Source organism: Felis catus, chromosome B4, assembly GCF_018350175.1.
Source record: "Felis catus isolate Fca126 chromosome B4, F.catus_Fca126_mat1.0, whole genome shotgun sequence".
Classification (NCBI taxonomy): domain Eukaryota; kingdom Metazoa; phylum Chordata; class Mammalia; order Carnivora; family Felidae; genus Felis; species Felis catus.
Window position 1 is genome coordinate 116982379 of NC_058374.1, and position 15657 is coordinate 116998035.

Consider the following 15657-nt stretch of genomic DNA (forward strand, 5'->3'; position numbering starts at 1 on the left):
ACTGGAGATCAAAGGTGAAATATCTAACGTAAATTTTAGTCTCTCTCTGCTTGAAATTTGATATAATAACCATTGATGACAATAAGTAGTTTGGCTTTAAAGAAGATTTTGCTTCCACTGTAAGTTAAATAAATGTTACTTTAGTCATCGCTAAGTAATTGCTGGGCCATTATAATACGGTTAATGTGATATTTGCTAAGCAAGCATGCCTGCCATCTGGTTACTGAAACTGTATTTTTGCTACTTCCTAGGTACACATGGCCCAGTAGCACTGAGATGTAGGGAACCGATATGAGCATGTGGATCACTTCCAAAGCCATTCATTTGTTTGCAACACAAAGTGTTCTCCACATAAGAAAACAATGAGTCTAACTTATCTGTTTCTTTCCTGTCTGGTATCTTTAAAAATGTCCATCATGACAGGGTGCACACGAGTTTACAATATGAAGCCAGCTTTAGAGACCAAGAAGAAGAATGAAACACAGTCTGTAGGCTATTTGTGCCACATCCCACTTGGTTCCCCTGCCAGCAGCACGGGGCCTGGTCTGCAGGGAGCACACAGAAGAAGGAGGCGGACAATAAGGCAAAAGTCCATAGGTGTCTATGGTAGTAGGAAGAAGAAATTCTCAAACCTGCTTTTTCATTAGGCCCCTCACAAGCAACCCTTTCCCCAAACCAAAGGCAGGATTACTGGCACTGACTACAGTGCCTGGCACATAGTAGGGGCTCAAAAAATGTTCACTAAGTGCAATCATCTGGGAAGTCTGTGAATAGTAATACAAAGGACTGCTAGAAGGCAGCTTATCTTAGTATTTGTAGCCATTAGTACTACAGGCATGGGACATATGCCTCACACCCAGTCCAGGCTTCCTCAGCCTTGGTGCTAACATTTTGGGCTAAGAATTCTTTGTCAGGAGTGGGAGTGGGGTGCTATCTTGTGCACTATAGGAGGTGTAGCAGCATCCCTTTCCTTCACCCACTACATGCCAGTAAGTGTCCCTCCCTGCAGCAAAAATGTCTTCAGACATTGCCAAATGTCCCCTGGGAGGGGGCTTGGTCGGGGGGGGGGGGGGTGGTGGCAAAATCACCCCTAGTTGAGAACCACTTATTTAGTCTGTGTGTTCATGATATGTACCAGAATTATAAAGATTATATTCTCTCTTCTCTTTTTTCTGAATCAATATTTTAAAAATTAAATTAAATTTTATTTTATTTTAATTTTAGTTTTTAAGTAAACTTTACACCCAATGTGAGGCTTGAACTCATGACCCTGAGTGAGTGCTACCTACTGAACCAGCCAGACACCAGTCTGAATCAATATTTCTTTCTTTTTTTTTAAAAAAACGAAGCATCATGGGTTTTTTTTTTTAGGTTGTTTTTTTTTTTAATTAAGGGGGGGAGGGGCAGGGACAGAGGGAGAGGGAGAATCCTAAGCAAGCTCGGCAGTGTCAGCACAGAGTGCAATGTGAGGCTAGAACCCAGGAACTGACAGACCATGCCCTGAACTGAAATCAAGAGTTAAGAGTCGATGCTCAACTGTATAAGCCATCCAGGTGCCCCTGAATCAATATTTCTTGATCTCATGAAGGTATTTTATGCTCTTAATTTGTCTTCACTTAACTTAGTGTTCTCTAAATGTTTTCATAATGCTCTGGGGAACGGGGGAGGGAAACCTCCCAGGTATATCCATATATTCCTAGGTATATCTTATTAAAAAGACTTGTTTCCCCTTTAGGGAAGGGGAAATATGAAAAAAGGAGAAAACATTCTATACAGAAATTGGACTAGTAGCTAAGGAAGCTGTTTTGCAAAATGAGACTGAGACGGTTTTGAGTCCAAAAAGAACTTTTATATCTCAAAAGAAACTACCTTCATTTGTTTACTATACACTCTTGTAATCTTACCAATAAAACTCTTGTTATACAAAAGTATCCTGACAAACAGATTTTTTTTTCTCCCTTGGCTTTATTTTTATTTACTTCCTATTTATGTTAACAGTTTCAGGAAGATACCAGCATGTGTGGACTCCAGGAACAGGCAGTCTCAGTAACTCTTGCCCCTTCGGAAGCACAGTAAGTAGACCCGCTAACTGAAGAAATTATTAGCCTTTCAAACCTCTAAGATCAAGTGAGGATGTTGTGTGTCTACGCTTTCTTCAAATTAAAAAAAATTAAAACCTTAGAATTGCACCTTAAACCCAGCCAGTGGCCAACCTGCTTGAAAATGACTACACGTCCATATCTAAGGGTGAGAAATAATTTATGACAAATAAAGCTCATGAAAAATTCTAATTTCATTCATGTTGCTACAAGTATACCTTCATGCTTTAAAAAAAATGTGGGCTGGTAACATTTTTCTACCTTACTTACAGTGTAGAGTTAAACGTGTGCTCTTACCTCTCCTCCAGTGCACGGAAAGGGATTGGAGTATCTCGAAGTGCAAATCGCTCCCTTCTTGACAACATCATCTTCCAAGCCAAACGTAGCCGAGCAGTTCGTTGCAAAGTACTTGTAAGGCTTCCACGTCTTCCCAAAGTCCTGGGAGCGGTCCAGCACCATGGCTGCTGGCCTGGGGGACTTGAACACCATAATGAGATGAGTGAAGTAGAATTCGGCTTCCAGGTCTAACTGGATTTTTTCTCTGTGCACATCCTCAGCGGACTGCCACCACGTGCGAGGGAACCTGAAGGATGAGTCTGCCATGGCAGCTGGCAGGTGAGCCACGTGAGGCTGGGCGGCATTGCATTTGTCACATTTGGGCTGCCGACAAGTCAGATCAGCGTTCTCACTGTAGGAGCAGTACAGCTCAGTGGCGTTCTGACCGCAGGTGGTGTCTGCCCAGAGTTTTCTCCCTAAAGCCAAATTTCCCATCCGAGGGTTGCAGGCTTTTTCACAGCGGGAACTCACTCCAGCTACTCCACTCAGTCCTAGGGAAGGGAAAGCATATGTTATTCAAGACAAACCCATCTGGAAAGCTCTTCTGTCACCCTAGTCTGTCTTCGACAGTCAAGTTACCCCCAAAGAGCTTAAGACTTTGGGTAAAGAGGAAATTCTACCAAATTTGGGCATGGATACGGTTCTGGATTGATACATACAAGCATGTGAGTGTGCATGTGTGTGTGCACACATTTCATGTTTGGTTATAAAATTCACATAAAAGGGAAAAATCATTTCAGATAAAGGGCGAAGGGAAGAGAAATGGAAACACTGGGGGAAAAAAAATGGGCCTCAACCTTTTAAGTACTTTGCTTTCTAAATGTTCTCTATATTCGAAACACACTTCTTTGTTTTGAAGCCATGACTTAAATAATACCAAAAAACAATAGTGTGTTTAAGATCACCCAATTTAGTCTTTCAAATATAATTTAAGTCCTTAGCATTATCTAACATGCTTATTAGAAGACATTAAGGAGGAAATATAGAATCCTATTATATTTTTAAGTCAAAAATGTGAGGGAGCCAATTCCCTAGGAAAAGCAATAGGAGATACTTAATCCATATCCGACGGGATCTCACTTCGGGTAGCAAAGCTAGACATCACTGAAGCTCAGATGCATAATATCTATTTTTAATATTTAGTAAATATAACTAAGGGGAAAAAAAAACCTCTCTCAACTGCCAAATGGCAGAAAGGCCTATTTGACATGCTCTCTGCCTCTTGAGTGCTGCAACCTATGACAGGTTATATAGTCGTTGCCTGTTTGCTTAACAGGAGAATGTGTACAGTCTGGCCGCCACTAACAGCACCTTTAAACATTATCTGTGAACTAAAACACCTTCTTAAAGAAACATGTGCTTCCACCCAAACAAAGGTCCAACAGACTTTAATGTTTCAAAATTACTTAAAATGATAAACATTATCCACTTATTAACATCCTGACTACATATTTTAATCCTTTAATTTGGGTTTGTCATTTTAATTATGACTACCTTAAGCAAAATCATCTATTTTAAAAGTTAAAACAGAGAAGGAAAGAAGAAAAAGGACGTTAAACCCTAAATTCTGGCTAATTGAATGTTTCTGCTACTTAAGAGAGAGCACCTCCGAACTATTGTCACTGTGCTGTTGGAGAAGCCAAATGACAGCTTAGACTAAAACAGAGACATTTCACACGCTGACAACCACCAGCCCCACATAACCTCTGCAACCAAAGGAAAGGGCTTCCTTAGGCATATGTTTTAAATGTCAAATTCAAATGTGCATTATGCCTAGACTCTGCTTGCCACTGTTCTGATTAGCTGGGCAACAGTTGCTTGTGGCCAGGATCACCCAAACACACAGTGTGCTATGACTCACCTGTAAAGCATTTCGGGGAAAATCATATACTGCCCGTACAAGTATTTTTGACTTGAAACACTTGCCTTGTGATATTTATTTACAACCTCTTGATTGCTTGCATGTTTTTGCCATAACATGGTTTGAAAAGGGAAAGGTTCAATAAAGTTCACTTTGTGGTCGGGGGAGCACGTGTTAAGTGCAGGCAGGGGTGCACGCGTGCTCCTGTACTCCTAAGAATTCAAGTAAAACCTTAGACCTTTAATGGCTCCTCGGGGAAGTATTGAATACTTTTAAACGCCTCGGAACTAATAAGTACAGAAAAGATTGGAGCCAGATATTGGGTGGACAAAAATACTTCGATATCCCTAAAGAAATGACTATTCAAGTATAGCAAGGATGCTCCTATGAGTCACACTGATTTGGGGTGAAGATTCTAAAACTTTTTTTTTTTAACTGTGTGCCAGCGTCTCTGGGGGCAGAGGAGAAGAAGCCTTAGGGAAGGTACAAGTGCGCCGATGCTCTCTACCCACCAGTCGGTCCCTCCAGCCCACACTCCCCTTTCTAGAGCGAATGAGAAACGTTTGAGAGACTGGATGGCTGAAGAGTCCCTTACTTTCTTTCGTCCTCACACCCTGAGCTGCGCTAACCCCTAACTGGAAACCAGGTGACCCGTACGGGGGAGGGAGAGGAACGGAAGAGGCTCCCGAATTTAGAAACGGCGCGCTAGGAACCGGTGGCCAAAGGCAGCCCAAGAAAGCCGGGATGGGAATAGGAGAGAGAGCCTCTGACGACGCCTCTGCAGGTCATCCAGTTACCGAGACTAGGAGCAGACCCGCCTCCGACCTCCCACGGAGCCTCAGCCAGGGTACCAATTCCCCAGGGGCGGCCAGCCAGCTCCGTTCAACCCAGGGCAGTCACCACCCATCTCCCCAGCCCGGCGTCTCAGTGCGTTCCAGCCACTGCCACTGTGAAAGGGCACACACCCCGCCCAGGTGTCCCTACCTGGTTCCCTAGTGCCCAGCGTGAGGCCAGGGACCTCAGGGTTAGCTCTCACCCAGAGGGCGGCCGCCGCCCACGCGCGCCCAGGGTCGCTGGGCCATCCCTCCCCATCATTCCTCAGGCCATGAAGTGCCGGGGGATGGCGAGCTTGGTCCTTTGTTCCCTCACAAAGTGGAAAGGCAGTTTTTTACAAGCCCAAACCGAGAAAGAAACCAAGGCCGTGGTATCTCCGGCAGGGCGTACCCAGGATATCGGGTTAGCCAAGGGCATGTGTATCGCAGTTGCAAAAAAATCAATAGTATTTTAAACTGTGGAGACCCAGGGAAAAGAGGCGGAACATGGCCACTCATTTCATCCTCGGGAGCCGAGCTTGGCGCTCCCAGCCCGCACTACCCTGCACCCCCGAGTCCCGAGGTGGGGAACAGAAAGAGCGAGGGAAGGAGGGTGGGGGCCCTGCAGCGTCACCACCCACCTGCGGCCACCGCGGAGCAGCCCCAGAGCAGCAGCAGCCGCGCGCAGCTCCCCATGGCCGGGAGGAGCCGGGAGGACCGGGGCCGGGCGGGTGCGGGAGGGAGCTGAGCCCTCTCGGCTGTGGGATGAAGCGCCAACAGTCCTCAGGAAGAACTGGGGCTCTTTATTTCTTCCCCCTCCTGGGGCGCCAGGCTCGGTCAGCGGGCGCCGGCGGCTGGGAGCCGCGGGCCGGGGCCGCGCCAGGCGGTAGGGTGACCCTCGCACACCGGCCTGGAGGGGCCCGGGCACCTCGGGGGCGACGGGAGCCCCCGGACCATAGCCGGCCTGGCCGCGCTGCCCCTGCGGAGCGGTCCCGCGGGCTCCTCCGCCGCTAGCCCGGGGCTCAGCACCCGCAGCAGCCGCTGAACTTTGCGAGACCTTTCACTTCCCGGCCGCCGCCGCCGCCGCCGCCGCCGCTGCTGCTGCCTCCCGGCCGTCCTCCGCCGCTTTTACCACCTCCTCTTGCTGCTGCGCCTCGGTCCCGTCCTTCTCCATGGGCAGTTCCATGGGATGCATTTTTATTGCACCGACACCGCGGCGCTCCGGTGCCAGCCCTCCTCCCCTTGCACCTCCACCCCTTCCTCCTGCCCGCCCCCCGCGCTCGCTTGACAGCCGGGGCGGTGCAGCCTGCGCTGCCGGGTCGCCGCCGCCGTCGCCGCCGCCGCCGCCGCCGCGGCCGCCGCCGCCCGGGGAGGGATCCCCTGGCCCAACGGGCCGCCCCCGCAGCCTCCTACCAGCTCATGCCGCCCGCCTTAGCCCCCACGCGCACGGGTCACCTCGGCCCCCAGCTTTCCTCGTGCCCCTCCCGGCGCTCTCCCTGTAGCTCCCTGCGTGACCCCCCTGGTGCCCTCCAGCACCCACAGGCCTCTTCTGGGAAGCAGTCTCCCACCTTCTCCCGGAACATTCCAGAGAGCAGTTGACTCCCTCTTGATCAGGTCAGGGCATGCCAAGGGGCTTAAAAAACCGCGAAACAGGCTAGCGCCTACTTCCCACATCCCCCAGCAAAACAAACCCTGCTCTCCACTCCCCATCTCCGCCACCCCTTCTCCTGGAGTCTCACGATCCAGGAAGGGAACCCCACCAGCCCTGCACCGGGCTATGGGCTTTGGAGAGCGCACTAACTGCTAAGTGGCCTTCGCTGCTTCACTGCTGCCTTTGGGGGGCGGGGGAGGGCATCTCGACTAAACAATCAATGCTTGCTTTATCCGAGGTGTATCCATTTTGATGTAAAAATGTGCCCTCTAACTCAAACTCAAGGTGCCAAAAGAAAAGGGTCAGAGGATTAGCTAATGGGCAGTTTAAAACATCCTTGTCTAGAGGCAAGGGCAATTCAAAGAGAAAACTGGTCTTTCCAAGTACTCTCACTCCATATACGCTGTGTTGTGGTGTGTGTGAAACGACGTTGTGAATTAAGTTAAGGCAAGCAATTTAGCAGCAACCAGAAGCAGCTAAATGTGGATAGGATTGCTCAGGACTGCTGCTTATGGAAGGAGATTACATCGCACTGGAGTCTGGGACATTCGCAAGCACTATGAAAATACCATTCTATGCACACATCCAGGGGGCTAGGCAAACGTTGAGTAGAAAACCATGTTTTATTGCTGTGTTCATTTTGTGTCTTTGAATATTTTCCAGAAAATTAACTACGTTACAGAGACCATTCAGTTGTGTGTTACTGATGATGACAATTCAGTTTTGGGTCTCATGCACATATTTTTCAAGACTCACCTGGGGATATATAAGAAGTTTGTATCTCCCAGGAAGAAATGGGATGAGATCAGCTTCATCCACTTGGGAGGCATTAAAATTATTCTTCTGACCAATACTGGGGAGTGGCAAAAGGTATGGGGCAGCAATTTGTATAACACTTTAGAAAATAAGCCTTTTGAGTTTTCAAATATTGGCAACGTTGGGACTTTCTTCACGTCTTATGGCTATGCTCCCATTGGAGTCACTGAAACACCTCTCTAAATTATTCTTTTTACCAAATAAATGATAGGAAATTATAACAGTCAAGGAATTGTGGCACCAATATTAACCTAATAGCCAAAGCAAATGAAGGAAGGAAGGAAGGAAGGAAGGAAGGAAGGAAGGAAGGAAGGAAGGAAGGAAGGAAGGAAGGAAAGAAAGAAAGAAAGAAAAGCACATTTATCATTAACCTGAGTCTGCTGTATTGAGGCAGAACTTCTCATTACAAATTTCAGAAACATTTACTATATGCACCAATCTTGCCTTGAAAATATACTTCCTTGATTGCTCTATAACTGATTCTTGTTCCCTTTAACAAGACAATGGCAAAGCAGTCTTTCATATTTAGTCCATACAAAACATTATTGTGTTTTTCTTATATTCATTATACTTAACTGAGGGCACCTGCTAGATATAACAAATTTTCATTAAATATTTTTATTGAGTTATGTTAAAATTATTGCTATATACTAAGAACAGGGCTAAGAAGAAAACTAATGAAACCAGAATGATTCCTCATATTCTAAAGGAACCTGTACCCTTTATACCAATACCTTCCATACAAAGCAGCTCAGGAGAGAAAAGTAATTAGCATTCTAATCAATTTCATTTGGTTATACAGTCTAGCTATAAATTTTATTTCCATTTTGAAGAAGCTGTCCAGGGGAAGTTTAACTACATAAGAAAAATTGGGGTGCCTGGTGGCTTAGTCCATTAAGCTTTCGACTTTGGCTCAGGTCATGATCTCGAGGTTCAGTGAATTAGAGCCCTAGGTAGGGCTCTGTGCTGACAGCTCAGAGCCTGGAGCCTGCTTTCAGTTCTGTAACTCCCTCCCTCTCTGCCCCTCTCCTGCTTGCACTCTTTCTCCAAAACAAATAAGCATTAACATTTAAAAAAAAAATAAGGAAAATCATGCTCAGTAATGAGTTGTATGTCATTGCTTATGATTATTTTATAAAATTTCAGTAATGTGTTCAGAATTTTCTTTTTTAATTTTATGAATTAGTAGGAAGCTTAGAAAACCTATGAAATTTCAATAATAAGTTTCCAGAAGCCACATATTTGACAAATTAAATCTAGAATACTCCCAGGAATTTGGAAGAAAGCTAAAAGGGTTGTTAAGAACTAAAATAGATGGCAAAAAGTCCATGCACTAAAGACCTTATTCATGGGAGAGCTCTTCAGATGTTCACTTAAATTATTCATGCAATGTTAATAAGTTTGGTTATGCTGTTTTCTTAGACCACAACATATTAGAAGTAACAAATTAGAATGAAGTGGGATGACATTAAAACAAGGAATGAGTTGAGGCAAGCTGGTAACAAGGAGAATGAGAGAACTATAAAAAGTAACCATAAGGACAAAAAAATACACAGCAGTCTAAGTGAGGCCTTTCAGTGCAGAAGCAAAGCACCAAAAGGCTGAAAAGGTATCACCCTGTTATAACTTATCACAATGAGTCAGGCTCCTAATGGAATCTAGAATATTCAACATCAGAGAAGACCTTAGGGATCTTTGAGCCTAAGCTTACCCCATAGGAACTCTTTGAGCCTATGCTTACCCCATAGGAACCCTCTTCACAAAATCTCTGTCCAATAGTTATCTAGCTTCTGTTCTAGAAACCTCAGTAAACAAAAGCCTAAAAAGCAGTCCTTTTCATTTTTGGTAGTGTTCTGTATAACCATGACATCTCTCTTCTTAAAATTCTACTATGTTCAGGGGTGCCTGGATGACTCAGTCAGTTAACCAGTCGACTTCAGCTTGGGTCATGATCTCAGTTTGTGAGTTCAAGCCCCGCATCAGGCTCTGTGCTGACAGCTCAGAGCCTGGAACTTACTTTGGATTCTGTGTGTCTCTCTCTGCCCCTCCCCTTGCTCACTCCCTCTCTCTCTCTCTCTCTCTCTCTCAAAAATAAATAATAAACATTACAATTTTTTTTAAAAAAGCTCTACTTATGTTCATAGTTTAGCTTTCTGCAATTATACAGAATAGGCCCAATTTCTTTTCTGATAGATATTCAGAGACTTGAAGTCAAATTTATACACACACACACACACACACACACACACACATACACACACATATATATATATATATATATATATATATATATATATATATATAATTTATTGTCATGTTAGCTAACATACTGTGTATACAGTGTGCTCTTGGTTTTGGGGGGGTAGATTCCCATGATGAAGTCAAATTTTGTTGCTCCTCTTAACTATTCTTTTCTCCAGGTGTTTAATAGTCCATTTTGCATGATTTTCAAAACTTTCACCATCCTAATCCCCCCTTTCAGATATACTACAATTTGTCAATGTTGTTCTTATATTGTGCATCTAGGACTCAACTCCGGGTTTATCTGTACTGGTGTAGAATAAAACAGAACTGGGGTCCCTTAACTTAGGTCCAGGGCTTACGTTTCTGTAGCCTAAAAATGCATTAGCAGCTTTGTGGTGTCAGCTGATATTATCCTTGAAGCAAATTAAAATCCCCTTTTCAAGGCAAGGGAATTAAAAGCAAAAATGAACTACTGGGACCTTATGAAGATAAAAAGCTTCTGCACAGCAAAGGAAACAACCAAAAAAACTAAAAGGCAACCAACGGAATGGGAAAAGATATTTGCAAATGACATATCGGACAAAGGGCTAGTATCCAAAATCTAGAAAGAGCTCACCAAACTCCACACCCAAAAAACAAATAACCCAGTGAAGAAATGGGCAGAAAACATGAATAGACACTTCTCTAAAGAAGACATCCGGATAGCCAACAGGCACATGAAAAGATGCTCAACGTCGCTCCTCATCAGGGAAATACAAATCAAAACCACACTCAGATATCACCTCACGCCAGTCAGAGTGGCCAAAATGAACAAATCAAGAGACTATAGATGTTGGAGAGGATGTGGAGAAACGGGAAGCCTCTTGCACTGTTGGTGGGAATGCAAATTGGTGCAGCCACTCTGGAAAACAGTGTGGAGGTTCCTCAAAAAATTAAAAATAGACCTACCCTATGACCCAGCAATAGCACTGCTAGGAATTTACCCAAGGGATACAGGAGTACTGATGCATAGGGGCACTTGTACCCCAATGTTTATAGCAGCACTCTCAACAATAGCCAAATTATGGAAAGAGCCTAAATGTCCATCAACTGATGAATGGATAAAGAAATTGTGGTTTATATACACAATGGAGTACTACGTGGCAATGAGAAAGAATGAAATATGGCCCTTTGTAGCAACGTGGATGGAACTGGAGAGTGTGATGCTAAGTGAAATAAGCCATACAGAGAAAGACAGATACCATATGGTTTCACTCTTATGTGGATCCTGAGAAACTTAACAGAAACCCATGGGGAAGGGGAAGGAAAAAAAAAAAGGTTAGAGTGGGAGAAAGCCAAAGCATAAGAGACTCTTAAAAACTGAGAACAAACTGAGGGTTGATGGGGGGTGGGAGGGAGGGGAGGGTGGGTGATGGTATTGAGGAGGGCACCTTTTGGGATGAGCACTGGGTGTTGTATGGAAACCAATTTGACAATAAATTTCATATATTTAAAAAAAAAAAACCCTTTTCAGGGGCGCCTGGGTGGTTCAGTCAGTTGAGCGACCAACTTTGGCTCAGGTCATGATCTCACAGTTTGTGAGTTCTAGCCCCGCATCAGGCTCTGTGCTGACAGCTCAGAGCCTGGAGCCTGCTTCTGATTCTGTGTCTCCCTCTCTCTCTGCCCCTCCCCCATTCATGCTGTCTCTCTCTGTCTCAGAAATAAATAAACATTAAAAACAAATCTCTTTTTCATATATTGATGTCTTAAAGAGTTATTGATAAAAGATAAAATACATTTGTCTAATCAGAAGAGTTCTATTAAAATACATTGAAGGTGGTAAGCATTCAATAAATATGAGTTTAAAGGAAAAAATCAACAAACTCAAATTGGAAAATTGGAAAAATGGTGAAAACTTCTAAAAACAACTGTTGGTCCTGAATGGGATAAGCATCTATTTTCTGAAAAAAAAAAAAATCACTTCTATGGAAAATTTGACACTTCAACAACACTGTATACATGTGGTATTACTATACATTTGCAAAGAAAGGAAGAACTTGGCAATAGTGATATTTTTAGTGTACCTAGTATCTTTCCTCTGTGAAACTGTAAACATGATCTCATTTATCCTTGAAGCATCAGTGTGAGGGAGGGAACAGAAATAGTTGCGTGCATTTACAGAGAGAGAAAGTGATATGAAAGATATAAGTGCCAAATTTAGATCATCCAATAAATATACACTGGAGATAGAACATGGTTTCCAGATTGGGAAAAAAAAAATCATTGTTTATCCATCAATTTTCCATGAATACTATCTTATCTCTCTTGGAACAAGAAGACTACTGGGAGAAAATTAAATGGAGAATTCTTTCCATTGAAATAATCCTATATTTTGTTTCCTACCTGGTCTATGCCCTTTAAAAGCATCATCTTGGGAATTTCCTTAAGCTTTAATCTAAGCCTCCTGCCACTGGCACTGTTTCTTATTTCATGCGCTTCCTGGCTACAGCTGCTCATTCCTAGGAAGGGAGTGAGAGCCTTTGAAACTACATGTACTCTTCCAGGAAGGTAAGCAGTACTTTTCTTAAAAAAAAATAAAAAAAAAATAAAAAAAAAAAATGCACGCATGCTCTCTCACGTTTAAATTTATTATATGGAGCCTAGAAAGTTCGAACAAACAAGAGCAGTTTTGTTGTTGCAGAGATAGCTACTCTGGACAGTACTGTATTGACACAAATTTTAAACGCTTTCTCCTGTAAGTGGCTCTTAACTAGAACTTTCCGTACATACTGCTATTTCTGACACTGATGAAAAGATGTCAGAGACAAATTATTACTCTTTTAACTGTAAGAAAATAGACAAAGAAACAATTACTAAAGGCCCCGTGAGGATCCAATAAACAATATGGATGAATCCTTCCATCCATCCTTGTCTTTTACGTAATAGTGTTGTGGTTAGGAGCATGGACTGGTCTGACTCCCCAGGTTTGATCTTGGCCCTGCCACCTACTAGCTGTGTGACTGTGGGCAATTTATTTAACCTGCATGTGCAACTATTTCCACAGCTGCCATATGGCAATCATAATAGCACCTAATTAATAAGGCTATTGTTAATATTGAATGAGTGAATATTTATGAAGTAGTAGGAAAGAGCAAGACACAAGAAGCACTTTAAGTTTTGTTAAATACACACAATAGTAAAATACAAATCCATCACGTGCATACACTCTCTTTTGACCTGCTCTGGAATTTCATCTTCAAGTTATACAGAAATATTTATTTATTTTTTTTCAACGTTTATTTATTTTTGGGACAGAGAGAGACACAGCATGAACGGGGGAGGGGCGGAGAGAGAGGGAGACACAGAATCGGAAACAGGCTCCAGGCTCTGAGCCATCAGCCCAGAGCCCGACGCGGGGCTCGAACTCACGGACCGCGAGATCGTGACCTGGCTGAAGTCGGACGCTTAACGGACTGCGCCACCCAGGCGCCCCTATAGAAATATTTAATAGGCAGAAGCTAAACCATTGTCCTGGCTTAATTTTAAACTTCCTTTCTTCCTTCCTTTTTTTTAAAGGGAGAGAGTGCGACAGTACATTAGTGAATGTGGAGGTGGGGCAGAAGGAGAGAGAGAGAGAGAGAGAGAGAGAGAGAATCTTAAGCAGACTCAATGCCCAGCTCAGAGCCTAACCTGGGGCTTGATCTCACGACCTGACCATGAATGACATCATGACCTGAGCCAAAATCAAGAGTCAGATGCTTAACTGTCTGAGCCACCTGGGCACCCCTACCCTGGCTTCATTTTAAATGTTACACTACATCTATGAAAGCATCACACAGGAAATGAAAGTATGAAGCAATAAATCTTCTCTAGCTAGAGGGAGAGGGAAATTAACACTGGTGGAGCAGCTATAACTTCCAGGCACTTTACAATTCTCACAACTATCCAAGGTTAGGTCATCAACTCTTTGATGAAGAAACTGAAGCTCAGGGAAAGTTAGATACCTGAGCCAGGTTGTAGAGCTAAGTAAGCAGACAAGTTAGGATTTGAACTCTGGTGTGTCTGATTTTATTTAATTTTTACAATTTTTTAAAATTCGTTTCAAATGTTTATTTAAATTCTAGTTAATTAACATGTAGTATAATATTGGTTTCAGGAGTAGAATTTAGTAACTCATCACTTATATACAATACCCAGTGCTCATCATATCCAGTGTGTCTGATTTTTTTGTTTTCAACGTTTATTTATTTTTGGGACAGAGAGAGACAGCATGAACGGGGGAGGGGCAGAGAGAGAGGGAGACACAGAATCGGAAACAGGCTCCAGGCTCTGAGCCATCAGCCCAGAGCCTGACGCGGGGCTCGAACTCACGGACTGCAAGATCGTGACCTGGCTGAAGTTGGACGCTTAACCGACTGCGCCACCCAGGTGCCCCAGTGTGTCTGATTTTAAGTGGAATCTTCTTCATTTCCTTTTACAAGAGAGGTAGCATGACGAGGCAGTTAGAGGAAGATTTCAACAGTAAACTGCCAATGTCTTCATTGGTTAAAAACACTCCTAGAATGTTTTCTACTTTGACAATACAGTTTATTAACCGCATCTTCCTGCTTATTACCCAATCTCACTTATGAGATTTAGGGATGAATATCCAACTGTCAATGAACAGCTCTACTTAGACACCTCAAATTCAACACATTCAAAACTAAACTCATCATCTTTCTCCCCTAACATGTCATTCCTCCCATATTCCCTATCCTGTGAAATGTCACAACTACCCATCTACTAGATCAACACAAAAAGAGTCGCATTTTCCAAACTTCTGCAGAACACTCTCGTACAGTGAGATATACAAAGTGTTCTGAGGAAAAAGAGTTCTGTAGTCAAAAAATCTTAACGTTAAGTTAAAGTTAAACAGACTTCTCAGAATCTTTAACACTAAGTTCATTTCAAACCCCCAAGAAATGGATATGATATTAGACAGAATTACAGTCAGTTGCATGAACCCAACTCAGTAGCTTAACCAAACAGATTGATTTTCTTCTCATGATAAAAGGTGTACAGGAGGCATAGAATCTGGTACTAGTGCAGCTGCACGAGAAGGTCATCAGGACTTGTGTGGTTTTCTTCCTCATGGTGAAAATACGGCTGCTCTACCTCTAAGACATGTGTTCCCATTCTAGGCAAGAGAAATGGAAAAAAAGAGAAGGGAAAAGGATATATTCCGGGTCAGCCTTAAAAAGCTTTCCCAGCAGCCTTATACACCTTCTTATATCTAATTGTCCAGAACTGGGTTCTGTGGCTTCTGCAGGCCAAAAGGAAATCTGGGGAGGCGAGTATTTTATTTTCAAATGTTTATCTATTTTGAGAGAGGGAGAGAGAGAATTCCAAGCAGGCTCTGCACTTGCTGTGTGGAACTTGATCCCACAAACCTCGAGATCATGACCTGAGCTGAAATCAAGAGTCGGATGCTCAACCGACTCAGCCACTCGGGAGCCCCATAGGGAGGTGTATATTTTAATTGGGCCTGTTGCCACTCTGAACAAAACCAGGCTCCTACTGGAAAGAAAAGGAGGTTGAATATTGAGTAGACAGCTGTATATGTCATCAAAAGTTAGCAATTTCATCAGTGTATTTGGCCCAAGCAGCCATTAGCATATTTCGCGGCTCCCCATCATTGACAGATGGAATTCATGCTGCTTGCTTGGCGCTCAGACTTTCTGTGATGTATCAATCAGCTCCTTGCCACAGGCTCTCTAGCCCCACCCACAGAGAGCTACCTGTGGTCTTTGAGATGGACAATGGTACTTCATGCCCCTTCTCTCCTCCTTCTGGCTAACTCTGGCAAATCCTCAAAACTTC

General features: G+C 43.6%; 1 protein-coding gene across 4 annotated transcripts in view; it reads right to left on the reverse strand.

The window, feature by feature from the left end:
• Positions 1-6697, reverse strand: part of NTN4 (netrin 4) — a 126023-nt gene extending 119326 nt beyond the window's left edge. For 2 of the 4 annotated variants that reach the window (XM_045062187.1, XM_045062185.1), the window contains exons 1-2: positions 6677-6697; positions 2397-2926 (exon numbers count right to left, since the gene is read on the reverse strand). In XM_045062187.1, coding sequence (XP_044918122.1) covers positions 2397-2870 — 474 coding nt within the window. In that variant the 5' untranslated portion in view covers positions 2871-2926; positions 6677-6697. Of the gene's footprint in view, positions 1-2396; positions 2927-5749; positions 6250-6676 lie in introns of those variants that run through there. The other 2 variants (XM_045062186.1, XM_011284159.4) reach the window with 2 other exon arrangements.
• Positions 6698-15657: the final 8960 nt, after the last annotated feature.